General features: G+C 49.2%; 1 protein-coding gene across 1 annotated transcript in view; it reads right to left on the bottom strand.

Annotated features, from left to right (window-relative positions):
• The window catches only part of SWAP70 (switching B cell complex subunit SWAP70), a 129,571-nt gene that overhangs the window by 89,126 nt on the left and 15,047 nt on the right, over positions 1-25,398 (bottom strand). Inside the window, exon 2 of the mRNA XM_077453637.1 lies at positions 9,821-9,961. Within this exon, the coding sequence (XP_077309763.1) occupies positions 9,821-9,961 (141 nt within the window). The remainder of the gene's footprint in view (positions 1-9,820; positions 9,962-25,398) is intronic.

Here is a 25,398-nt window from a genome sequence, read left to right on the forward strand (position 1 = left end):
GCGATCCGATTCCTGTGCGAGTCGGCAGATCGCACTGCGATATGCCGACGGATCTGGGGGTGTCATTAACATTTCATTCACACTCCCAGCAGTCCGCATAGGGCAGTGTGAACTGCCGGCGGGAGTCATGCGATGCGGGAAAACGCTGCGGATTTGCGGCGTTCCCGCATCGCTGTGGTGTGAACCCAGCCTTAGGCTGGGTTCACACTGGAGCGATGCGGGAAAACGCCGCAAATCCGCGGCGTTTTCCCGCATCGCATGCCTCCCGCCGGCAGTTCACACTGCCCTATGTGGACTGCTGGGAGTGTCAGTGAAACCTTAAGGCTGGGTTCACACCACAGCGATGCGGGAACGCCGCGAATCGCGATCGCATTACTCCCACCGGCAGTTCACACTGCCCTATGCGAACGGCTGGGAGTGTCAATGATATGTTAATGACACCACCAGATCTGTCCGCATATCACAGTGCGATCTGCCGACTCGCACAGAAATCGGATCAGCATGGTGTGAACACCCATGCGATCCGATTCTGCTGCGGACCAAAAAAAGGGTCCCGTGCGAGTTTGCGGCGGGTGCGATGCGAATTCAGCCATACTATCTGTATGGCTGAACTCGCATCGCACAGAGATCGGATGCGATTTGCACTGCAGTGCGGTGCGAATCACATCCGGTTCTCGCTGCCTCAGCAGTGTGAACCCAGCCTTAAGGCTAACCCCTACGCCGAAAAACGGCATGGGGTTCCCCCCCCCCCCAAGGTCCATACCAGACCCTTATCCGAGCACGCAGCCCGGCCAGTCAGGAAAGGGGTGTGGGGACGAGCTATTCGGCACTGCGTCACTTTAACTGACAATTCCACAATTGCCACGCTGCACCAAAACAAAATTAACTTTTTTTTTCACCACAAATAGAGCTTTCTTTTGGCGGTATTTGATCGCCTCTGCTAGAAACAAAAAATGAGCGAAAATTTTTGGGAAAAAAAAAACTATTTTTATTTTTATTTTTTGCGCTAGAAACAAAAAAAAAAAGAGCAACAATTTTGGGGAAAAAAAAACAATATTTTTTTTACTTTTTTTTTATTTTATTTTTTTATATTTTGCACAGCAAAAAGTAAAAAAAAAACTAATTTCTTCATCAGTTTAGGCCAAGATGTATTCCGCTACATATGTTTGGTAAAAAAAAAATTAAAAAAATAAAAAAAATAAAAAAAATCGCAATTGTGGTTTGCACAAAAGTTATAGCGTCTACAGAATAGTGGATATATTTATGGCATTTTTATTATAATTATTTTTTTTGTTTTTACTAGTAATGGCGGTGATCAGTGATTTTAGTGGGACTGCGACATTGCGGCGGACAGATCGGGCACTTTTTTGGCACCAGTGACATTTATACAGCGATCGGTGCTATAAAAATAGCCGCTGATTACTGTATAAATGACACTGGCGGGGAAGGGGTTAACACTAGGGGGAGGGCGCTCAATGGGTTAAGTGTGTTCCCTAGGGTGGTGTTTCTAACTGTGGGGGGGAGGGGGACTGACTGGGAGTAGAGAGAGATCGCTGTTCCTAATCATTAGGAACAGACGATCGCTCTCTACTCCCCTAATCGGAACGGGGATCTGCTTGTTTACATCGACAGATCCCCGTTCTGGCTCTCTGTGGAGCGATCGCGGGTGGCCTGGCGTACATCGTGGCCGGCGGCCACACGTATCAGGTCCCACGCCGTGCAAAAAGCGCACCTGCTAAAGCTGTTAAAAGGGACGACATACAGATATGGCGGTTTGAGAGAACGAGCCGACCTGGCGCAGTTTAACCAGTTCCCGACCAGTGCACGCCGATGTACGTCGGCCGAATGGCACAGGCAGGCAAATGGGCGTACCTGTACGCCTCCTTAAATTTGCCGCACTGCCATCGCGAGCGCGCCGCTAGGAGCGCGCTTGTGTGCTGGTGGGGACCCCCGTGAGTCCGGTCGTGGGTCCCGCGGACTCGATCGCTGCGGGCATACCTGCGATCGTCTCACGGGGCTGCTGAATGGAGAAATGCCATTGTAAACAGCATCTCCCTGTTCTGCCTAGCAACAAGTGACACTGATCTCTGCTCCATGTGATTGGAGCAGAGATCAGTGTTCACTAAAAGAAAGCCCAACCCCCCCACAGTTAGTAACACACCCCTAGGAACACTTAACCCCTACACTGCCACCCACTGGTTAACTCCTTCACTGCCAGTGTCATTTACACAGGAATCAGTGCATTTGTATAGCAGTGATTACTGTATAAATGACAATGGTCCCAAAAATGTGTCAAAAATGTCCGATGTGTCCGCCACAATGTCGCAGTCACAATAAAAATCGCTGATCGCCGCCATTACTAGTAAAAAAAAAAAAAAAATTATTAATAAAAATGCCATAAAACTATCCCCTATTTTGTAAACGCTATAACTTTTGCGCGAACCAATCAATAATCGCTTATTGTGATTTTTTTTTACCAAAAATATGTAGAAGAATACGTATCGGCCTAAACTGAGGAAAAAAAATGTTTTTTTATATATTTTTGGGGGATATTTATTATAACAAAAAGTAAAAAATAATGTGTTTTTTTCAAAATTGTCGCTCTATTTTTGTTTATAGCGCAAAAAATAAAAACCGCAGGGGTGATCAAATACCACCAAAAGAAAGCTCTATTTGTGGGAAAAAAAGGACATCAATTTTGTTTGGGAGCCACGTCGCACGACCGCGCAATTGTCAGTTAAAGCGACGCAGTGCCGAATCGCAAAAAGTGGTCTGGTCTTTGACCAGCAAAATGGTCCGGGGGGTTGAAGTGGGTATCCATCCCGTGGTGCACAGTTGGTTGTCATGCTTTGTAAATTGACGATAAAGGTTTTGTGCAGGGCTCTTCCCTAAGGAGCGACTCCATATCAGACTGATATAAAGCTTTCCCTTTTCTACAGAGCAATGGGGAGAAAGTGGTTTCTGCCTATGCCCAGATATAAAAGACTGTCTGAGCAGCACATGAGACCATGCCAGGTCCCAAGGACTTTGAGGGTTGCAGGCACTTCACTGCCCATTGTTCCTGTTGAGATATCTGCTGGGTATGCCCACTCCAAAGACATGCAGGTAGGTTAATTGGCTTCTGTCCAAAATTGGCCCCTAGTATATGAATGGGGACCTTGGATTGTGGGCTCCTTGAGGGTAGGGACTGATGCGAGTGTTCAATGTACGGGGACAGTTGTAGACACTCAGGTTGAACTGGATGGACTGGTGTCTTTATTCAACTTTACTAACTATGTAACTATATATATATATATATATATATATATATATATATATATATATAACTATTCAGGTGAACTGATCCATAGCAATATAGGCGCTTTGGTGGTGATATACAACACATGGAACTCCGCTCTCCTGGCCTGACCTGTGTAAGGTGTTGGAAGGCCTCAGCCAGCACTACTCCATTAAACACGTCACCCCCCCTGACACGTTTCGCCTGCTTAGCCATACAGCCCTGGTGGGTTGGGTGAAATGTGTCGGGGGGGCGTGGTTAGTGGAGTAGTGCTGGCCGAGGTCTCCCAACCCCTTAGCCCTTGTACACACGGTCGGAGATTCCGTCAGAATGTTTCCTATCGGAGCGTTTTGTTGGATATTCCGACTGTGTGTGGTCTGCATCCGACTGTTTCCGTCGGAAAATCCGTCGGACCAACTTGCCCGAAATATTTTCCGACAAAATGCTCCGATCGGACATACTCCGATCATGTGTAGCCTACTCCGACGGACAAAGTGCCACGCATGCTCAGATCAAATTCCTAGACCAAAGCTATTGGCTACTAGCCTGAACGTAGTCCCGTCGTAACGAAATAACGTCATCACGTTATGTACAATCGGATTTTCCGACAACTTAGTCCGACCGTGTGTATGCAACATCACTTCCGGATCTGGTCCGGAATTAATCCGTTGGAGTAACTCCGACGGATTTGGTTGTCGGAATCTTGTGTATCGTGTGTACAAGGGCTTATACGGGTCAGGCCGGGAGAGCAGCGTTTCCACGCGTTGTATATCGCTATCATTGGATGAGTTATTTGGATGTCAGCACGCCCATACCTGAGGATCGGGGGGAAGAGTGGCGCTACAAGTTTTTTCAGGTCACACTATGCGCGTTGGTGGGTGTAAAGCACCTTGATAACAAATTCAAATTTGGATTTGTAAATACAGGAGTACAGTGAGTTTCAGGGGTATTTAGGCACCCCTTTCTTCAGGGTTCTAAACCACAGCTACTAATGATTTAATACGAGTCTGTGACTTGGTTCTTGAAGGTTCTTTGTTTTGTGGTCAGCAATAAAGTAGTCATGGTCCTTGCCCCATATGGGGGCTGATATTAATTAAAGCAGAACTCCTTTCAAAGAGTGAAGTATGGCCAATTCACTACTGTAACTGAGTGGCAGTTTATTGGGGGGAGGAGGGGGGGGGGCAGTACCAATTTTTATCAGTACTTGCTCCCACCTCCACATTCTTCACCTAGGCAAAGATGGAGCGAGTACAAAGAAGGGCAACAAAGCTAATAAAGGGTCTGGAGGATATTAGTTATGAGGAAAGGTTTCAAGCACTGAACTTATTCTCTCTGGAGAAGAGACGCTTGAGAGGGGATATGATTTCAATGTACAAATACCGTACTGGTGACCCCACAATAGGGATAAAACTTTTTCCGCAAAAGGGAGTTTAATAAGACTCGTGGCCACTCATTAAAATTAGAAGAAAAGAGGTTTAACCTTAAACTACGTGGAGGGTTCTTTACTGTAAGAGCAGCAAGGATGTGGAATTCCCTTCCACAGGCGGTGGTCTCATCGGGGGGCATTGATAGTTTCAAGAAACTATTAGATAATCACGTGAGCAACCGCAACATACAGGGATATACAATGTAATACTGACATATAATCACACACATAGGTTGGACTTGATGGACTTGTGTCTTTTTTCAACCTCCCCTACTATGTAACTATGACATCACTCATCCCAACCCACTCCCTGCCCACAGCCTCTTGGGACACATCACATGCCCCAGGAAGCTGCAGGACAAGTTATATAGTGCCACGCGATCTTGCACATGTCTAGTGGGGAGCCAGCTGTAATTCTTCGGGAATTTACAGCCAGCTCCCAGCGGCAGCAAAAAGAATAGGCTGCAGAAAGACAGCACTTGACTCCACACACTGGTAAGTACCTGAATTTTAAAAGTAAGCAGCCATACTATTTGTAGCTGCTGACTTGTAATTTAGGTCTAAGTTGGCCCATCACGGTGACTAGCAGCAGGCATCGTTAAAGACATTCTCAGGTTATACACAAAACTCAAAGGTCATAAACTACCCGCTAGGTGGTGCCAACCTGGTTCTAATTTGGTGCGTTTGGCTCTTCCAGCGAATAAAATCTTTTTTGTTACTGGAATTTAAAGAAAAGCCTGGAATGTAATCATCAAGTATCAAGGCTCCAAACTCAACTTTCTGCATTTCCCAGAGAGGATGGCGGCACAGCATGCCAAAAAAGAAGTCAATGCCTCCCAAAAGCAGTGTGAAAAGCCTACTTAATCTGGGTGCAGCAAGTGATTTTCTACACAGATTCAAGGTGAAAGTAGAGGACTTTCTGATTTTCGCCCAGCACATTTTAGTACAGCTGCATGGTTTCCTGGACAGCACTAGTATCTCACTGATTGGTTTTCCTCATTGTCAGCATTTCCTATTTAAAATTCCACTTACTTCCCCAATTTTGTAAATGAGATTAATCTTAGAGAAGAAATGTAAAATGAGAAAATCAACATAAATTTTTTTTCTATAAGGACTGAATGGAATCAAATCTTTACTGGAACAGCAATGGGTGCCATCTCATCCCCTGTGTCTGCTGTGGAGAATGAAGGGCAACTTCAGATTGTTGTTGAGACAATGACTGACCTAACAGGAGGTCACAGCACTGGGGAGACCCATCACTTGTTATGATTCCAAAATTGTCACCTTTTTCTCCTTACTCCGCCTCCTTCCTCTTTGCCAGTGTATAAACAGGGATGATTTACACTCACCTACCAGGAAGCGCTATTTTTCAGGAGGAATTCCCAACAAAAGGTACAATTTGCAAGGTACTGATTGGGCACAATTTCTAAATGTTCCCTATAACATCACTGAGTTTGGGTCTACTTCAAAGCCAACTTCTTTCAGGGAAAGATAAAAAAAATTATGTTTTCTATTAAGATCGAATGGTATCAAAATGTTAGTGGAACAGCAATGGGTCTCATCACATCTCCTGTACCTGCTGTGGCAAATGAAGGGCAACTGCAGGTTGCTGTTGAAACATTTACTGATGTAACAAAAAGTCAGAGCACTGGGGAGACCCCTCACTTACCACGATGCCAAAATAGTGACCTCTTCCTCCTCACTCCGCCCCTTCCTCTTTGCCAGCACAGAAGTCACAGGAGTGCCTAGGCACACTCACATATCAGGAAGTGTACAATGTTCCCTGACATAAAAAACTTTTTAAATTCAGGTCCACTCTAATGCAAAAACCTTTCAGGGAAAGTTCTCAGCAAAAAAAAATGTAGGATTTGGTGAAGGAGGTGAGGATATAAGATCAGGGCTGGACTGGGACAGAAATTTGGCCCTGGACTTCATCCAGACTGGCACACTTACATTTTGAGTGTCCCATCAGCACCCACTTACATCAGTGTCCCATCACCAGTCCCCTTACATCAGAGTGTCCCATCACCAGCCCCCTTACATCAGAGTGTCCCATCACCAGTCCCCTTACATCAGAGTGTCCCATCAGCACCCACTTACATCAGTGTCCCATCACCAGTCCCCTTACATCAGAGTGTCCCATCACCAGCCCCCTTACAACAGAGTGTCCCATCACCAGTCCCCTTACATCATAGTGTCCCATCACCAGCCCCCTTACATCAGAGTGTCCCATCAGCACCCCCTTACATCAGAGTGTCCCATCACCAGCCCTCTTACATCAGAGTGTCCCATCACCAGCCTCCTTACAACAGAGTGTCCCATCACCAGCCCCCTTACATCAGAGTGTCCCATCACCAGCCCCCTTACATCAGAGTGTCCCATCAGCACCCCCTTACATCAGAGTGTCCCATCAGCACCCCCTTACGTCAGAGTTTCCCATCAGCAGCCCCCTTACATCAGAGTGTCCCATCACCAGCCCCTTACATCAGAGTGTCCCATCAGCACCCCCTTACATCAGAGTGTCCCTTCACCAGCCTCCTTACAACAGAGTGTCCCATCACCAGCCTCCTTACATCAGAGTGTCCCATCACCAGCCCCTTACATCAGAGTGTCCCATCACCAGCCCCCTTACATAATAGTGTCCCATCACCAGTGTCCTTACATCATAGTGTCCCATCACCAGTCCCCTTACATCAGAGTGTCCCATCACCAGTCCCCTTACATAATAGTGTCCCATCACCAGTGTCCTTACATCATAGTGTCCCATCACCAGCCCCCTTACATCAGAGTGTCCCATCACCAGCCCCCTTACAACAGAGTGTCCCATCACCAGCCCCCTTACATCAGAGTGTCCCATCACCAGCCCCCTTACATCAGAGTGTCCCATCACCAGCCCCCTTACATCAGAGTGTCCCATCAGCACCACCTAACATCAGAGTGTCCCATCAACAGCCCCCTTACATCAGAGTGTCCCATTACCAGCCCCCTTACATCAGAGTGCCCCATCACCAGCCCCCTTACATCAGAGTGGCCCACTGAGCCATCGGCCCACCGGGAAACTCCCGGTAGTCCCGATGACCAGTACATGCCTGTATAAGACATGCAATTTAGTTTACTGTTAGGGCTTCGTTTGGGGGTAATATTAGCTCACAGTTGTGGGCTTCAGTTTAAGCCTTAGCCCTTGTACACACGGTCGGAGATTCCGACAACCAAATCCGTCTGAGTTATTCCAACGGATTAATTCCGGAAGAGGTCCGGAAGTGATGTGGCATACACACGGTCGGACTAAGTTGTCGGAAAATCCGATTGTACATAACGTGATGACGTTATTTCGTTAGGACGGGACTACGTTCAGGCTAGTAGCCAATAGCTTTGGTGTAGGAATTTGATCTGAGCATGCGTGGCACTTTGTCCGTCGGAGTAGGCTACACATGATCGGAGTATGTCCGATCGGAGCATTTTGTGGGAAAATTTTACCGGCAAGTTGGAAAACTTGGTCCGTCGGATATTCCGACGTAAACAGTCCGATGCAGACCACATGCATATATCCGACAAAACGGTCCGATAGGAAACATTCCGTCGGAATCTCCGACTGTGTGTACAAGGGCTTAGAGGTAAGGTTAGGATTAGGTTTTAAAATAAGTGTTACGTTTGAAAAACCCAAACTAGTGTACCTTGCTGCTTATACTTAAAATACTTCCAAATTTAATTTCTGGTTTCCACATCAAAGGGAGCGATTATGAAAAAGACGAAAAATCAAAATTAGCACGGAAAGATATCAGAAAAATTCGCTAAAATAGCCGAGAAAACAATCTATAGGGCAGAAGCAGGTAAGGCTCTTATGGTACAGAGAAGTCCTAGAAGACATTATGTTTCAGTTGTTGAAATGCAGTTTTAAATCCCATTGTTGGCTCTAAGCCCTTGTACACACGGTTGGAGAATCCGTCGGAATGTGTCCTATCGGACCGTGTCGTCAGATAATCCGACTGTGTGTGGTCTGCATCGGACTGATTCCGTCCGAATCTCCGTCCGACCCAATTTTCAAACATGTTGGAAATATTTCCCGACCAACTGGGCCGGTCGGACATACTCCGATCATGTGTAGAGCATTTTGATCGGACCAAGTGCCACGCATGCTCAGATCAAATTCCTACATCAAAGCTATTGGCTACTAGCCTGAATGTAGTCACATCGTAACGAAATTACGTCATCACGTTCTGAAAGATCGGATTTTTCGCCAACTTTGTCCGACCGTGTGTATGCAACAGTTTCGGACACAATCCGACAGGCAAAATCCGACGGGCAAAATCCGACGGGCAAAATCCGACGGACAAAATCCGAAGGACAAAATCCGACGGACAGAATCCGAAGGACAAAATTCGACGGGCAAAATCCGACGGGCAAAATCCGAAGGACAAAATCCGACGGGCAAAATCCGAAGGACAAAATCCGACGGGCAAAATCCGAAGGACAAAATCCGACGGGCAAAATCCGACGGGCAAAATCCGAAGGACAAAATCCGACGGGCAAAATCCGACGGGCAAAATCTGACGGGCAAAATCCGAAGGACAAAATCCGACGGACAAAATCCGACGGGCAAAATCCGAAGGACAAAATCCGACGGACAAAATCCGACGGGCAAAATCTGAAGGGCAAAATCCGACGGGCAAAATCTGATGGGCAAAATCCGACGGGCAAAATCCGACGGGCAAAATCCGAAGGACAAAATCCGACGGGCAAAATCCGACGGGCAAAATCTGACGGGCAAAATCTGACGGGCAAAATCCGACGGGCAAAATCCGACGGGCAAAATCCGACGGGCAAAATCCGACGGGCAAAATCCGACGGGCAAAATCCGAAGGACGAAATCCGACGGGCGAAATCCGACGGGCGAAATCCGACGGGCAAAATCCGAAGGGCAAAATCCGAAGGGCAAAATCCGACGGGCAAAATCCGACGGGCAAAATCCGACGGGCAAAATCCGACGGGCAAAATCCGACGGGCAAAATCCGACGGACAAAATCCGACGGACAGAATCCGACGAATTTGGTTGTGGAAATCTCTGACCGTGTGTACAGGGGCTTAGAGATAATCCTGAGACAGAAGACTGGTCTTACCTTGTCCAGAATGAATTTGTTGAGGTAAGGCATGTAGCCCTGGTTAGACACAGGACCTTCGTCATCATCCCTGAAGTGTTCTTCCAGGGCCACCGGATCATGAGGAACGTTGAGCAGCGTGCAGAGGTTGTGCGAGAGAACCTGCAAAGACACAGATAGGATTTTATTACCCTTTTCCAGGACTACAGAGCCAGGCAGATAATGCAACTATGGAACTTCCAACTGGCTCCCATGTCAACCACATTGAACATCTGTGGTCATCCTCTCAGAAGGTCAAATATTCTGCTATATAATTTTATATACAATTTTGCTCTACTGTGTATGTGATCAGAATGATACATTGTAGGGATTTTCACCTTCTTCATGTATTTTCCCTTTTCTCGTTGCTGGTTGGGCTTCTGATAGGAATCAATGTGGAGGATCTGCCCAGTTTTTCTTACAACTTAGCAGACTGGGGCCATCAAGACAATTTTATGAAGTGGGATGGCTCAGTGTTCCAACCTTCTCATGTTTTTAAAGGAATGTTAAATTTTATATATATTTATACACACACAATATATTGCCAAGCCTGCCTTTACACGCACGTGAAATTTAATGGCATCCCAGTCTTGGTCCAAAGGGTTCAATATTGAGTTGGCTCCGCCCTTTGCAGCTATAACAGCTTCAACTCTTCTGGGAAGGCCGTCCACAAGGTTTGGTGTCTATGGACTGTAGGGTGGAGGGTGTCTATGGGAATGTTTGACCATTCTTCCGAGAAGAGCATTTGTGAGGTCAGGCACTGATGTTGGACGGGAAGGCCTGGCTCGCAGTCTCCGCTTCAATTCATCCCAAAGGTGTTCGATCTGGTTGAGGTCAGGACTCTGTGCAGGCCATTCAAGTTCCTCCACCCCAAACTCGCTCACCCATGTCTTTATGGACCTTGATTTGTGCGCTGGTCCAAATCATTAGGGGGAGGGGGGATTATGGTGTGCGGTGGAGGGGATGTTTTTCAGGGGTTGGGCTTGGCCACCTTAGTTCCAGTGAAGGGAACTCTTAAGGTGTCATCACACCAAGACATTTTGGACACTTTCATGCCCCCAACTTTGTGGGAACAGTTTGGGGGACGGCCCCTTCCTGTTCCAACATGACTGCCCACCAGTGCACAAAGCAAGAGCCATAAAGACATAGATGAGTAAGTTTGGGATGGAGGAACGTGACTGGCCTGCACAGAGTCCTGACCTCAACCCCATAGAACACCGTTGGGATGAATTAGAGTGAAGACTGCAAGCCAGGGCCTTCTCGTCCAACATCAGTGCCTGACCTCACAAATGCTCTTCTGGAAGAATGGTCAAACATTCCCATAGACACATCTCCTAAACCTTGTGGACGGCCTTCCCAGAAGAGTTGAAGCTGAATGTTCGATGGGAGCTTTTTGATGGAAAGGCTCCATCGGGCATGAGGGAGTTTGGGGGTGTTAGAGAGTTTTTGGAGGGGACCAGCAGGCTAATTAGAGTTGTAGGCAGTGCCAAGCAGGCTTCACCCACTGCAGAAAACTACAGAAGGGGCGGAGACAAAGCTAGTCACCCTGTACAAGAAGAGATTGCAGAGCTGTAGGAGGGCCCCAACAGGCTCCACCCAGTACATAAAACTACAGGAGTGGGCGGAGACAAAGCTAGTCACCCCGCACAAGGAGAGATTGCAGAGCTGTAGGAGGGGCCCAACAGGCTCCACCCACTACATAAAACTACAGGAGGGGGCGGAGACAAGACCAGTCCTCCTGCACAAGGAGAGAGGGCAGCAGTGGGCGGTCTTTTTTACAGGAAGCTCCAGCGCAGGCGTACAATTGGGAGGCACAAGATGTTGTCCTCCAATAATAGTAGGTGTCTGAAGAAAGACCTCAGTGGCAGGATAACCAGGGGCTTGAATGAGCGGAGGTTTAATCTGCTTATGTTTCGCTTTACCTGCACCCTCCTCCCCCCTCATAAGCACACTATTATAATACCTTTCTGTTTTCATTCCATACCTTTATTTTACACTCTGTGATGTCATCACCGGCTCTCTGCACTTCTCTATACAATGCAGGCAGATCATGGCTGGTGGGAGGAGCCTGTACATCGCTTCCTGATAACATCACAGCTCCTCTCAGGAGCCCTCAGCCCCGATGCAAGCAGTGGGAGGAGTTATGCAAATATCAAATTGCCTTGATGGGCAGCCGTCAGTCTGGAGGAGTGGGCATTCCTAGGCAGGCCGTATTGGGCATACAGAACGCCCGCATGTGATGCTGAACCTCCAGGTTCGAAAGAACTGAAATCCAGGGAAAGGGGCTGGACCAGGGAGACAGGCAGTGTGGAGAGGAAAGGGGCTAGATGATGCTGGACGTCCTCCAGCCAGGAAATCAGGGCGGGCTCTATCTGACTTGCTGCAGCTTCTAACGCACATGGTGAGAAGCTCACAGTGTGCGGTGGAATCAGAGGAAGCCGTTTCAGTCCAGGAGAGGAGCCAGTACACCTGTGCAGGGCCGGTATTCTATATGGAGGATCGGGTTCATGATTTTTTTTCCTCCCTCCAGAATACAATCTGTACACTGGGAGAGGTTAGTCACCTCTTACTGGAAGGCTGGGGGGGGGGGGTGATGTCACCCATTCTTCTCTGGGGAGGAAGTCTCTCTCTCCCTCCTTGTCGGCACAGGAGACAGAATGGAGGACAATGGTGACAAAAGACACAAAAATAACTCGGAGGACGGAGCCGAGACCCCATCAATCATCCCCTAGTGCCCCCACCATTCCATACACACACTGTATATTTTTACTGTATATACCCCCCCCCCCCCTAAAAAAAAGCATTAATATGCACACTAACCCCTAAGCAGAAATTCCATTTGCAGGCCAAAATCCCCCCCCAAAAAAATCCCCCTCCTCCCAGTACAAATACCCACTGCTGAAATCCCCCCCTCCTAGCATAAATTTCCCCCTCCCCCCAGCACAAATCCTCCCTCCTAGCATAAATAATCCCCCTCCAAATAATCCCTATTAGTACAAATTCCCCACCCAAACAAATGTACCCTCCTAGCACAAATCCCCACCCCTTACTAGTACAACACCCCCTCCCAGCTCAAATCCTCTCTCCCCTAGCATATATACCCTCCCCCAGCACAAATCCCCTTCTGAGCATATATACCCTCCCCCAGCACAAATCCCCCTCCCAGCATATATACCCTCCCCCAGCACAAATCCCCTTCTGAGCATATATACCCTCCCCCAGCACAAATCCCCCTCCCGGCATATATACCCTGCCCCAGCACAAATCCCCTTCTGAGCATATATACCCTCCCCCAGCACAAATCCCCCTCCCAGCATATATACCCTCCCCCAGCACAAATCCCCTTCTGAGCATATATACCCTCCCCCAGCACAAATCCCCCTCCCAGCATGAATACCCTCCCCCAGCACAAATCCCCCTCCCAGCATATATACCCTCCACCAGCACAAATCCCCTTCTGAGCATATATACCCTCCCCCAGCACAAATTCCCCTCCCAGCATGAATACCCTCCCCCAACACAAATCCCCCTCCCAGCATATATACCCTCCACCAGCACAAATCCCCTTCTGAGCATATATACCCTCCCCCAGCACAAATCCCCCTCCCAGCATATATACCCTCCCCCAACACAAATCCCCCTCCCAGCATATATACCCTCCACCAGCACAAATCCCCTTCTGAGCATATATACCCTCCCCCAGCACAAATCCCCCTCCCAGCATATATACCCTCCCCCAGCACAAATCCCCCTCCCAGCATATATACCCTCCCCCAGCACAAATCCCCCTCCCAGCATATATACCCATATATACCATAATTGGTGTCAGTGGAAGGAATAGTGTCCCATCATTGGTGTCAGTGGGAGGAATAGTGCCCCATCATTGTTGTCAGTGGATAGAATAGTGCCCCATCATTGGTATCAGTGGGAGGAATAGTGTCCCATCATTGGTGTCAGTGGATAGAATAGTGCCCCATCATTGGTGTCAGTGGGAGGAATAGTGCCCCATCATTGGTATCAGTGGGAGGAATAGTGTCCCATCATTGGTGTCAGTGGGAGGAATAGTGCCCCATCATTGTTGTCAGTGGATAGAATAGTGCCCCATCATTGGTATCAGTGGGAGGAATAGTGTCCCATCATTGGTGTCAGTGGATAGAATAGTGCCCCATCATTGGTGTCAGTGGGAGGAATGATGCCCCATCATTGGTGTCAGTGGGAGGAATAGTGCCCCATCATTGGTGTCAGTGGGAGGAATAGTGTCCCATCATTGGTGTCAGTGGGAGGAATAGTGTCCCATCATTGGTGTCAGTGGGAGGAATAGTGCCCCATCATTGGTGTCAGTGAGAGGAATAGTGCCCCATCATTGGTATCAGTGGGAGGAATAGTGCCCCATCATTGGTGTCAGTGGGAGGAATAGTGCCCCATCATTGGTGTCAGTGAGAGGAATAGTGCCCCATCATTGTTGTCAGTGGATAGAATAGTGCCCCATCATTGGTATCAGTGGGAGGAATAGTGCCCCATCATTGGTGTCAGTGGATAGAATAGTGCCCCATCATTGGTGTCAGTGGGAGGAATAGTGTCCCATCATTGGTGTCAGTGGGAGGAATAGTGCCCCATCATTGGTGTCAGTGGGAGGAATAATGCCCCATCACTGGTGTCAGTGGGAGGAATAGTGTCCCATCATTGGTGTCAGTGGGAGGAATAGTGTCCCATCATTGGTGTCAGTGGGAGGAATGGTGCCCCATTATTGGTGTCAGTGGGAGGAATAGTGCCCCATCATTGGTGTTAGTGGGAGGAATAGTGTCCCATCATTGGTGTTAGTGGGAGGAATAGTGCCCCATCATTGGTGTCAGTGGGAGGAATAGTGTCCCATCATTGGTGTCAGTGGGAGGAATAGTGCCCCATCATTGGTGTCAGTGGGGGGAATAGTGCCCCATCATTGGTGTCAGTGGGGGGAATAGTGTCCCATCATTGGTGTCAGTGGATAGAATAGTGCCCCATCATTGGTATCAGTGGGAGGAATAGTGTCCCATCATTGGTGTCAGTGGGAGGAATAGTGCCCCATCATTGGTGTCAGTGGGAGGAATAGTGCCCCATCATTGGTGTCAGTGGGAGGAATAGTGCCCCATCATTGTTGTCAGTGGATAGAGAAGTGCCCCATCATTGGTATCAGTGGGAGGAATAGTGTCCCATCATTGGTGTCAGTGGATAGAATAGTGCCCCATCATTGGTGTCAGTGGGAGGAATGATGCCCCATCATTGGTGTCAGTGGGAGGAATAGTGCCCCATCATTGGTGTCAGTGGGAGGAATAGTGCCCCATCATTGGTGTCAGTGGGAGGAATAGTGTCCCATCATTGGTGTCAGTGGAAGGAATAGTGCCCCATCATTGGTATCAGTGGGAGGAATAATGCCCCATTGTTGGTGTCAGTGGATAGAATAGTGCCCCATCATTGGTGTCAGTGGATAAAATAGTGCCCCATCATTGGTATCAGTGGGAGGAATAGTGCCCCATCATTGGTGTCAGTGGATAGAATAGTGCCCCATCATTGGTGTCAGTGGATAGAATAGTGCCCCATCATTGGTATCAGTGGGAGGAATAATGCCCCATTGTTGGTGTCAGTGGATAGAATAGTGCCTTGTATCAGTGGAACTACCCCAAGGGCCAAATAAAGTAAAGTCCCCCCCCCCCCGCTCCAAAAAAAAAAAAAAGAAAGCACCCCAGACCCTTTGCTTCCTTAGCAAACCACTGACAACCAGAAGCTGTCATGTGTGTCCCTGCTGAATGCCCTAAACGTAGGGATCAGCTCATCCCTACTAAGGAAAGGTAGAATTTCTGGTAAAAGCTCCACCTTTTATTTCTTGGTGCTGACTATCTACTCTGCGCTTTACATACACGCCAGTCCCTGCTCCCAAGGAGCTTGCAATCTAAAGCCTCGTACACACGATCAGATTTTCGGACGACCGTTTGAGACGAGGATCGGAGGCTGAGTTCACATCCAACAACAATGTTATAGTTCCGCACATCCAGCTTTTGTGTGCCAAAAAAAAAACTGGAATCGGCTGTCGAAAGCGCCGTACTAACGATCCCGAATTTGGGCAGATCGTCGGTTTGAAATTCTACTTTTCGTATCGCGTGTGCCGGGCCTTTAGGCTCCTCCCTCACACGCATATCATAGGCCGATTTCACGAGGGGAAATGCGCGTACAGCGACATGTCAGGGATTTCCTCCTACGAACCTGGAAAGTTAGGGGAAGGTCCCCTTTAAGGCGGTCCCGCGTTGGCGAGCGACGTGTCATATAATCTCCTCCCTGGGATTCTCCCATCCCCACATACCTGACATACCTGTTCATCGCTCGGCTCGGCACACCGGTCGATCGGCATTGTTCGCTCTCATCTTTCTAATTGTTTTATCGCGTTCTTCCAAAGCACAGGACTCCTTCCTGACTTCAATAACTGAAGTCTCAGAACAATGACCCCCCTCCCCCCCCAGTCCGGGACGAGCGCCGCCGACTTTTCTAAATTTGGCGGCTGCGAAAAAAATAAACTTGCAAGACTTTCATACCGTCGGCAGGAAATCAGAAGAACCAGGAACTGGGCTCACAGGCGACATCTCTCTCTGATGTCATAGTGATGGAACATGAAATCATTGTATCAATGTGTGTGTTACATTGTAGGCAATCCCAATCACTGAGCTCTCATATCATCTCTAGTGATGGCCGAACGGTTCGCCCGGCGGTCGTTTCGCGGCGAATTTCCGACTTTCGCCGTCCGCGGGTTCGAACGCCTTTTTCCGTCGTTCGCCCCGGCGGACTTACGTGTTTAATGTATACAAGAACTTTAACCTTTCGTGACACGTTTATCATGTGTTACAGGACAACCAATTGAGACATGACAGCTCATGGACACTTGGACATTCCCCCTAACCTATAAATACACCCGATCCGGTGGCCATTTTACATTCTTTCTTCTGTCACTGTAGGGAAAGGATCCTGTGTGGAGTAGGGACAGAGAAAACGCTAGCTATTTGGTACACAAAAGTTCTTTTCAGGACTGGTATAGGTGTTAGGTCAGCAGCCTGAGTTTCTTTTGTCAGTTTAGATAAAGGGACAGAGCGCTGTATGCTGCTATTTTAGGGACAGCTCAGCCAGATTAGTCTTTCTTCATCATCATCATCATCATCATCATTAGCTGTTACTATCAGGTCCACAAAAGAGCTGTTCCAGCTAATCGTTCCAGCCTACTCTTTTTTGCCAATTTGTATAGGGACAGGCAGGAAGCAGTGTGTCAGGCAGTGAGGATAATTTTAAAGACTTGCTGTTACTATTAGTTCCACAAAGGTTCTTTTCAGGACTGGTATCAGTGGTACGGTAATAGGCTTGTACACGTATAATATTCTTTCTTCCAAATATAGAAAGAATATTATACTTGACTGCTGCCCTTCTGCTGCAGTCTGCTAATCATTCACAACTCACTTGTTCCACAAAGCTCTTTATCAGGACTGGTAACTTGGTCTGTCTAGGGTGCTACGGTACATAGGCTTGGGTGCGGTACAGTCTGCTGTTCTGTAAGGACCGCTATCGGTCCACAATACATAGGGTTGCCGTGCACTACTGCTGACCGCTGCCCTATACTGCAGCAGTCCTTCATTGGTATAGGGACTGACGTACAGTCTGCTAATCACTAACACACAACCTGCTTGGTCCACAAAAGTTCTTATAAGGACTGGTAACTTGGTATAGGGTGCTACGGTACATAGGCCTGAGTGCGTTACAGTCTGCTGTTCTGTAAGGACCGCTATCGGTCCACAATACATAGGGTTGCCGTGCACTACTGCTGACCGCTGCCCTATACTGCAGCAGTCCTTCAGCGGTATAGGGACTGACGCACAGTCTGCTAAACACTAACACACAACCTGCTTGGTCCACAAAAGTTTTTATAAGGACTGGTAACTTGGTATAGGGTGCTACGGTACATAGGCCTGAGTGCAGTACAGTCTGCTGTTCTGTAAGGACCGCTATCGGTCCACAATACATAGGGTTGCCGTGCACTACTGCTGACCGCTGCCCTATACTGCAGCAGTCCTTCATTGGTATAGGGACTGACGTACAGTCTGCTAATCACTAACACACAACCTGCTTGGTCCACAAAAGTTCTTATAAGGACTGGTAACTTGGTATAGGGTGCTACGGTACATAGGCCTGAGTGCGTTACAGTCTGCTGTTCTGTAAGGACCGCTATCGGTCCACAATACATAGGGTTGCCGTGCACTACTGCTGACCGCTGCCCTATACTGCAGCAGTCCTTCATTGGTATAGGGACTGACGTACAGTCTGCTAATCACTAACACACAACCTGCTTGTTCCACAAAAGTTCTTATAAGGACTGGTAACTTGGTATAGGGTGCTACGGTACATAGGCCTGAGTGCGTTACAGTCTGCTGTTCTGTAAGGACCGCTATCGGTCCACAATACATAGGGTTGCCGTGCACTACTGCTGACCGCTGCCCTATACTGCAGCAGTCCTTCATTGGTATAGGGACTGACGTACAGTCTGCTAATCACTAACACACAACCTGCTTGGTCCACAAAAGTTCTTATAAGGACTGGTAACTTGGTATAGGGTGCTACGGTACATAGGCCTGAGTGCGTTACAGTCTGCTGTTCTGTAAGGACCGCTATCGGTCCACAATACATAGGGTTGCCGTGCACTACTGCTGACCGCTGCCCTATACTGCAGCAGTCCTTCAGCGGTATAGGGACTGACGCACAGTCTGCTAAACACTAACACACAACCTGCTTGGTCCACAAAAGTTTTTATAAGGACTGGTAACTTGGTATAGGGTGCTACGGTACATAGGCCTGAGTGCGTTACAGTCTGCTGTTCTGTAAGGACCGCTATCGGTCCACAATACATAGGGTTGCCGTGCACTACTGCTGACCGCTGCCCTATACTGCAGCAGTCCTTCATTGGTATAGGGACTGACGTACAGTCTGCTAATCACTAACACACAACCTGCTTGGTCCACAAAAGTTCTTATAAGGACTGGTAACTTGGTATAGGGTGCTACGGTACATAGGCCTGAGTGCAGTACAGTCTGCTGTTCTGTAAGGACCGCTATCGGTCCACAATACATAGGGTTGCCGTGCACTACTGCTGACCGCTGCCCTATACTGCAGCAGTCCTTCAGCGGTATAGGGACTGACGCACAGTCTGCTAAACACTAACACACAACCTGCTTGGTCCACAAAAGTTTTTATAAGGACTGGTAACTTGGTATAGGGTGCTACGGTACATAGGCCTGAGTGCAGTACAGTCTGCTGTTCTGTAAGGACCGCTATCGGTCCACAATACATAGGGTTGCCGTGCACTACTGCTGACCGCTGCCCTATACTGCAGCAGTCCTTCATTGGTATAGGGACTGACGTACAGTCTGCTAATCACTAACACACAACCTGCTTGTTCCACAAAAGTTCTTATAAGGACTGGTAACTTGGTATAGGGTGCTACGGTACATAGGCTTGAGTGCGGTACAGTCTGCTGTTCTGTAAGGACCGCTATCGGTCCACAATAGATAGGGTTGACGTGCACCACTGCTGACCGCTGCCCTATACTGCAGCAGTCCTTCAGCGGTATAGGGACTGACGCACAGTCTGCTAAACACTAACACACAACCTGCTTGGTCCACAAAAGTTTTTATAAGGACTGGTAACTTGGTATAGGGTGCTACGGTACATAGGCCTGAGTGCGTTACAGTCTGCTGTTCTGTAAGGACCGCTATCGGTCCACAATACATAGGGTTGCCGTGCACTACTGCTGACCGCTGCCCTATACTGCAGCAGTCCTTCATTGGTATAGGGACTGACGTACAGTCTGCTAATCACTAACACACAACCTGCTTGGTCCACAAAAGTTCTTATAAGGACTGGTAACTTGGTATAGGGTGCTACGGTACATAGGCCTGAGTGCGTTACAGTCTGCTGTTCTGTAAGGACCGCTATCGGTCCACAATACATAGGGTTGCCGTGCACTACTGCTGACCGCTGCCCTATACTGCAGCAGTCCTTCAGCGGTATAGGGACTGACGCACAGTCTGCTAAACACTAACACACAACCTGCTTGGTCCACAAAAGTTCTTATAAGGACTGGTAACTTGGTATAGGGTGCTACGGTACATAGGCTTGAGTGCGGTACAGTCTGCTGTTCTGTAAGGACCGCTATCGGTCCACAATAGATAGGGTTGACGTGCACCACTGCTGACCGCTGCCCTATACTGCAGCAGTCCTTCAGCGGTATAGGGACTGACGTACAGTCTGCTAAACACTAATACACAACCTGCTTGGTCCACAAAAGTTCTTATAAGGACTGGTAACTTGGTATAGGGTGCTACGGTACATAGGCTTGAGTGCGGTACAGTCTGCTGTTCTGTAAGGACCGCTATAGGTCCACAATAGATAGGGTTGACGTGCACCACTGCTGACCGCTCACCTATACTGCAGCAGTCCTTCAGCGGTATAGGGACTAAGAGTTTTGTCACAGGGTCATTTAAAAAATGACATGCAGAGGAAGAGGCAGGCCCTTCCGCAGGGGTGGTAGGGGTAGGGCAGGAGCAACAGGCTTGAGCCAAAGTGGGAAGTTGCAGAAGGTGCGTTCAATTACTTTAAAGGATGCACCAGACTTGGTTGAGTGGCTCGCTCAGCCTTACTCTTCTGCACCCTCCTCATCCTCTCGATCTGCACCCTCTTCTTCACTCTCTGCTATGTGCACCCCCAAAGACACTACCACCAACAACACGACCACCACCACCACCACCACATACCTTCCGCTTGAGTCACTGGAATTATTTTCCGATCCATATCAAGAGGACATTTCTGATGCGCAGCCACTCTTGGTATTGGATCAGGAAGAGGAGGTAGCAACAAGCGCTACTCAGCAGTCTGACGCCAGTACCCAGATCAGCCCAAGGAGGAGGTTGGTCCCCGGTGTTGCTGCCTACTCTACTTATAGCGGTGGGGAAGGTGACGTTGATGATGACGTGTCTAGTGATGTCACGTGGGTGCCCACAAGAGAGGAAGAGGAGGGGAGTTCAGAGGGAGATATGGACCAGCAGATAGGGAGGAGAAGCAGCAATGACTTACATTGCACAGCAGGGACAAAGCAGACTGCAAATGTATCAGGAGCGAGTCATCGACCATGTACGGTCACATCTGGCGCTCCCAGGACACCGGCACATGGCTCCGCAGTGTGGGCTTTTTTTAACGTGTCCGCTGCTGACAATAGCGTTGCCATCTGCAATCTTTGCAGTCAACGCGTTAGTCGCGGTAAGCCCAATACTCACCTAGGGACGACCGCCTTAAGAAGGCACATGAGCAGCCATCACCGAGCCCAGTGGGAGCAACGGAACACACAAAGCCACACTGCAGGCTCTCACCGTCCAGCCTCGTCTTCTACTTCTCCTTCTCCTCTCTCCTCACAATTGTCCTCCACTCCACCTTCCATCACGCCAAGCTCACATTTTTCTGCAAAAAGGCAGGCTTCCGTGGGCCTAATGTTTGAGCGTAAAAAAATGATGACGCCGGATAACCCTCTTGCCCAACGGTTGGCGGCTGGCTTGTCAGAACTCATAGCCCGCCAACTACTGCCATATAAACTGGTGGACTCGGAGGCCTTTCGCAAATTTGTGGCCATTGGAACACCACAATGGAAGGTCCCAGGAAGGAAGTATTTCTCAGAGAAGGGCATCCCAGAGCTATATGGCCATGTTCAGCGGCAAGTGAATGTATCTCTGGCACACAGTGTCGGTGCCAAGATACATCTGACCACAGACACGTGGTCTAGCAAACACGGGCAGGGAAGGTATATCAGTTTTACTGCCCACTGGGTGAACCTTCTGACGGCCGTCAAGCATGTAACCCGTGGCACCCGTGTAGATTTGGTTTTACCGCCACGGATTGCATGCAGGCCTGACTCTTCTTCTCCTCCTCCTACTCCATCCTCCTCCCTCTCCTCCTCAGCTGCCTCCTCCTTTTCCGCTGCTAGCGTCTCTTCCACTGCACCGCCCAAGCTCCCCAGAACCTATTCCACATGCCAGGTGAGACGTTGCCATGCCGTGCTGCGTCTGTTGTGCCTGGAAGCAAAGAGCCACACTGGCCCGGCACTCCTTTCAGCTTTGCGTTCACAGGCAGATGAGTGGCTAACACCGCTCAATTTGACAGTTGGTAAAGTGGTGTGTGACAACGGTGCCAATCTGCTTAGCGCATTGAAACAGGGCAAAATCACGCACGTGCCGTGCATGGCACACGTCTTAAACTTGGTCGTGCAGCGATTCCTTGTCAAATACCCTGGGGTCCAGGACATCTTGCGGCAGGCAAGGAAAATCTCGGCCCATTTCAGAAGATCTTACACGGCCATGGCTCGCCTTGCTGACATTCAGCGGCGACACCATCTGCCGGTCAGACGTCTTATTTGCGATTGCCCGACGCGATGGAACTCAACCTTCTATATGCTTGATAGGCTGCTCCAGCAGAAACGTGCAGTTAACGTCTACCTGTATGAACTCTGCGAAAGAAACGGTTCTGGGGAGCTGGGTTTTTTTTCACCGCGCCAGTGGCTGCTCATGCGCGACACATGCAGACTTCTGCGGCCATTTGAGGAGATCACCAAACTGGTCAGTCGCAGCCATGGCGCCATCAGTGACATGGTACCTTATGCCTTCTTTCTGGAGCGTGCATTGCGTCGTGTCATTGATCAGGCTGTGGAGGAGCAGGAGCGGGAAGATGAGGAAGTCGCAATGCTGGATGAATTCCCAGGGGGGGCTACTCTATCTGAGACAAGTCAACAACAGGAGTCTGATGAGGAGTCAGAGGAGGATGGTGCCGGGGCGGATGAGCAGGAGCAAGAAGAGCATGCTTTAAACCTTTCTGGGATCCCTGTTGTGCGAGGATGGGGAGAGGAGAATGAAGAGGACGACATTATCCTGGATGATGAGCAGGAGCCAGGCCACCACACCGCTTCCACTTTAGTGCAAATGGGGGCCTTCATGCTCCAGTGTTTTAATAGGGACCCCCGTATAAAAAGCATGAGGGTCAAGGACCAGTACTGGGTGGCAACGTACTTAGACCCCCGGTACAAACACAAAATGGCGGAAATGTTACCGCCGTCGCAGAGGGCTGTCAGAATGCAGCACTTCCAGGCCTTGCTTCGAGAAATGCTGCATTCTGCTTTTGCGTGCGCTGGCAGAGGAGCAATTCCCACTCCCAGAGAAGGATTTGCGGGTACCAATCCAACAGCGCCTGCAAGAAGAGGCCGGTTTGAAGATGTGTTGGTGACTTCGGATATGAGGTCATTCTTTCAGCCGACCCATCGACAGGTGTCATCCGGATCCAGCATCAGGGAACGCCTAGACCGTCAGGTGTCCGACTACATTGGGTTAACGGCCGATGTGGACGCTCTGAGGAGTGATGAACCCCTAGACTACTGGGTGGGCAGGCTTGACCTCTGGCCAGAGCTTGCCCAATTTGCAATCGAACTGTTGGCTTGCCCCTCATCCAGTGTCCTGTCCGAAAGGACGTTCAGCGCAGCAGGGGGGATTGTGACCGATAAGCGTACTCGCCTAGCTCACCACAGTGTTAACTACCTCACATTTCTAAAAATGAATGAGGCATGGATCTCGGAGGAATTCAACACATGTGATCAGTAGACCATGTATATGTCTATAAACAATTTTTGGAATCAAGCACACAGACCTTCTTAATTCATTTGGCTCACTTCCCTGACCCAAAAAAGCACACCGTACTATATGCCCCTACCCTCCTCTTTGAAGAGGTTGAGCGGTGTCATATTTCTACTGGGGCTGCTTATTATGAGGGGTTCCCACCATCCCTGTGCTGTGCTGACTTCCTCCTGGGTGTTCTTATTATGAGGGGCTCCCACCATCCCTGTGCTGTGCTGACTTCCTCCTGGGGGTTCTTATTATGAGGGGATCACACCATCCCTGTGCTGTGCTGACTTCCTCCTGGGGCTGCTTACGGTGCTGCTGTCAGCGCTGTATGTCACGGAGCTGCTGTCAGCGCTGTATGTCACGGAGCTGCTGTCAGCGCTGTATGTCACGGAGCTGCTGTCAGCGCTGTATGTCACGGAGCTGCTGTCAGCGCTGTATGTCACGGAGCTGCTGTCAGCGCTGTATGTCACGGAGCTGCTGTCAGCGCTGTATGTCACGGAGCTGCTGTCAGCGCTGTATGTCACGGAGCTGCTGTCAGCGCTGTATGTCACGGAGCTGCTGTCAGCGCTGTATGTCACGGAGCTGCTGTCAGCGCTGTATGTCACGGTGCTGCTGTCAGCGCTGTATGTCACGGAGCTGCTGTCAGCGCTGTATGTCACGGAGCTGCTGTCAGTGCTGTATGTCACGGAGCTGCTGTCAGCGCTGTATGTCACGGAGCTGCTGTCAGCGCTGTATGTCACGGAGCTGCTGTCAGCGCTGTATGTCACGGTGCTGCTGTCAGCGCTGTATGTCACGGAGCTGCTGTCAGCGCTGTATGTCACGGAGCTGCTGTCAGCGCTGTATGTCACGGAGCTGCTGTCAGCGCTGTATGTCACGGAGCTGCTGTCAGCGCTGTATGTCACGGAGCTGCTGTCAGCGCTGTATGTCACGGTGCTGATGTCAGTGCTCTGTATTACGGTGCTGCTGTCAGTGCTCTGTATCTCCTGCACCCTCTTGTTTGCCTACCCTGGTCCCTGACCTTCCCTCTCCTCCATTGCCTTCATTAGCTCCATAGTCCTGAATTGTCAGAACAATTTCCCAAATAAAAAAAAAATGCTTGTAGTTATCGATCCCAAATTCACCTCATACATGTATTATGCTATTGTCCAGGTGGTGGGACTACGTGCTACCCCCTAATAATTACCCCGTGGCCGCAAATTCGACCTAAAGGTTTGCGAAATTCGCCTCCCATTGAAGTCAATGGAGCCCGCGGCGAACGGTCGTTTTCGCGAACGTTTGTGTCCGTTCGCGTTTCGCGTTCGCGAAACGTCCCGTCGGAAGTTCGTCCATCACTAATCATCTCTATCATGGCAATACAAAGTTACATAAGAGATAGAAATCCATCGACTTCAGGGGTCTCCAAACTGCGGCCCACAGACCAAAACCAACCCATCCAGCCCTCTTATAGGGACTCTGATGGGGACTGTCATATAAGCCGACTTTGATGCAAGGGGCATTTTGATGGGGACTCTGGTGTATTGGGGGACTCTGATAGAAATTCGTATGCGAGGGGGGCTCCGATAGACATTCCCATGTAAGGGGGGACTCTGATACAAGGAGACTCAGTCTCTGATGTAAGGGGGGCTCTGGTGGGGACCCTAATGGAAACCCTGATACAAGGGACTAATGTAAGGGAGGCTCCTAAGGCAAACTTTGATGTAAGGGGGGGGACTCATAAGGCAGGCTCCGGTGTAAACAGAGCTCTGATCTGGACACTGATATAAAGGGGCCTCATTAAGGAGGACTCTGATGTAAAACTTTGTTTTGTTTTACTGATTTTATTTTTTCTCTCTTGTTCTAAAT

This window comes from Lithobates pipiens, unplaced genomic scaffold, assembly GCF_037356315.1.
Source record: "Lithobates pipiens isolate NorthernLeopardFrog02 unplaced genomic scaffold, aLitPip1_a1.2 Scaffold_24, whole genome shotgun sequence".
Taxonomy (NCBI): Eukaryota; Metazoa; Chordata; class Amphibia; order Anura; family Ranidae; genus Lithobates; species Lithobates pipiens.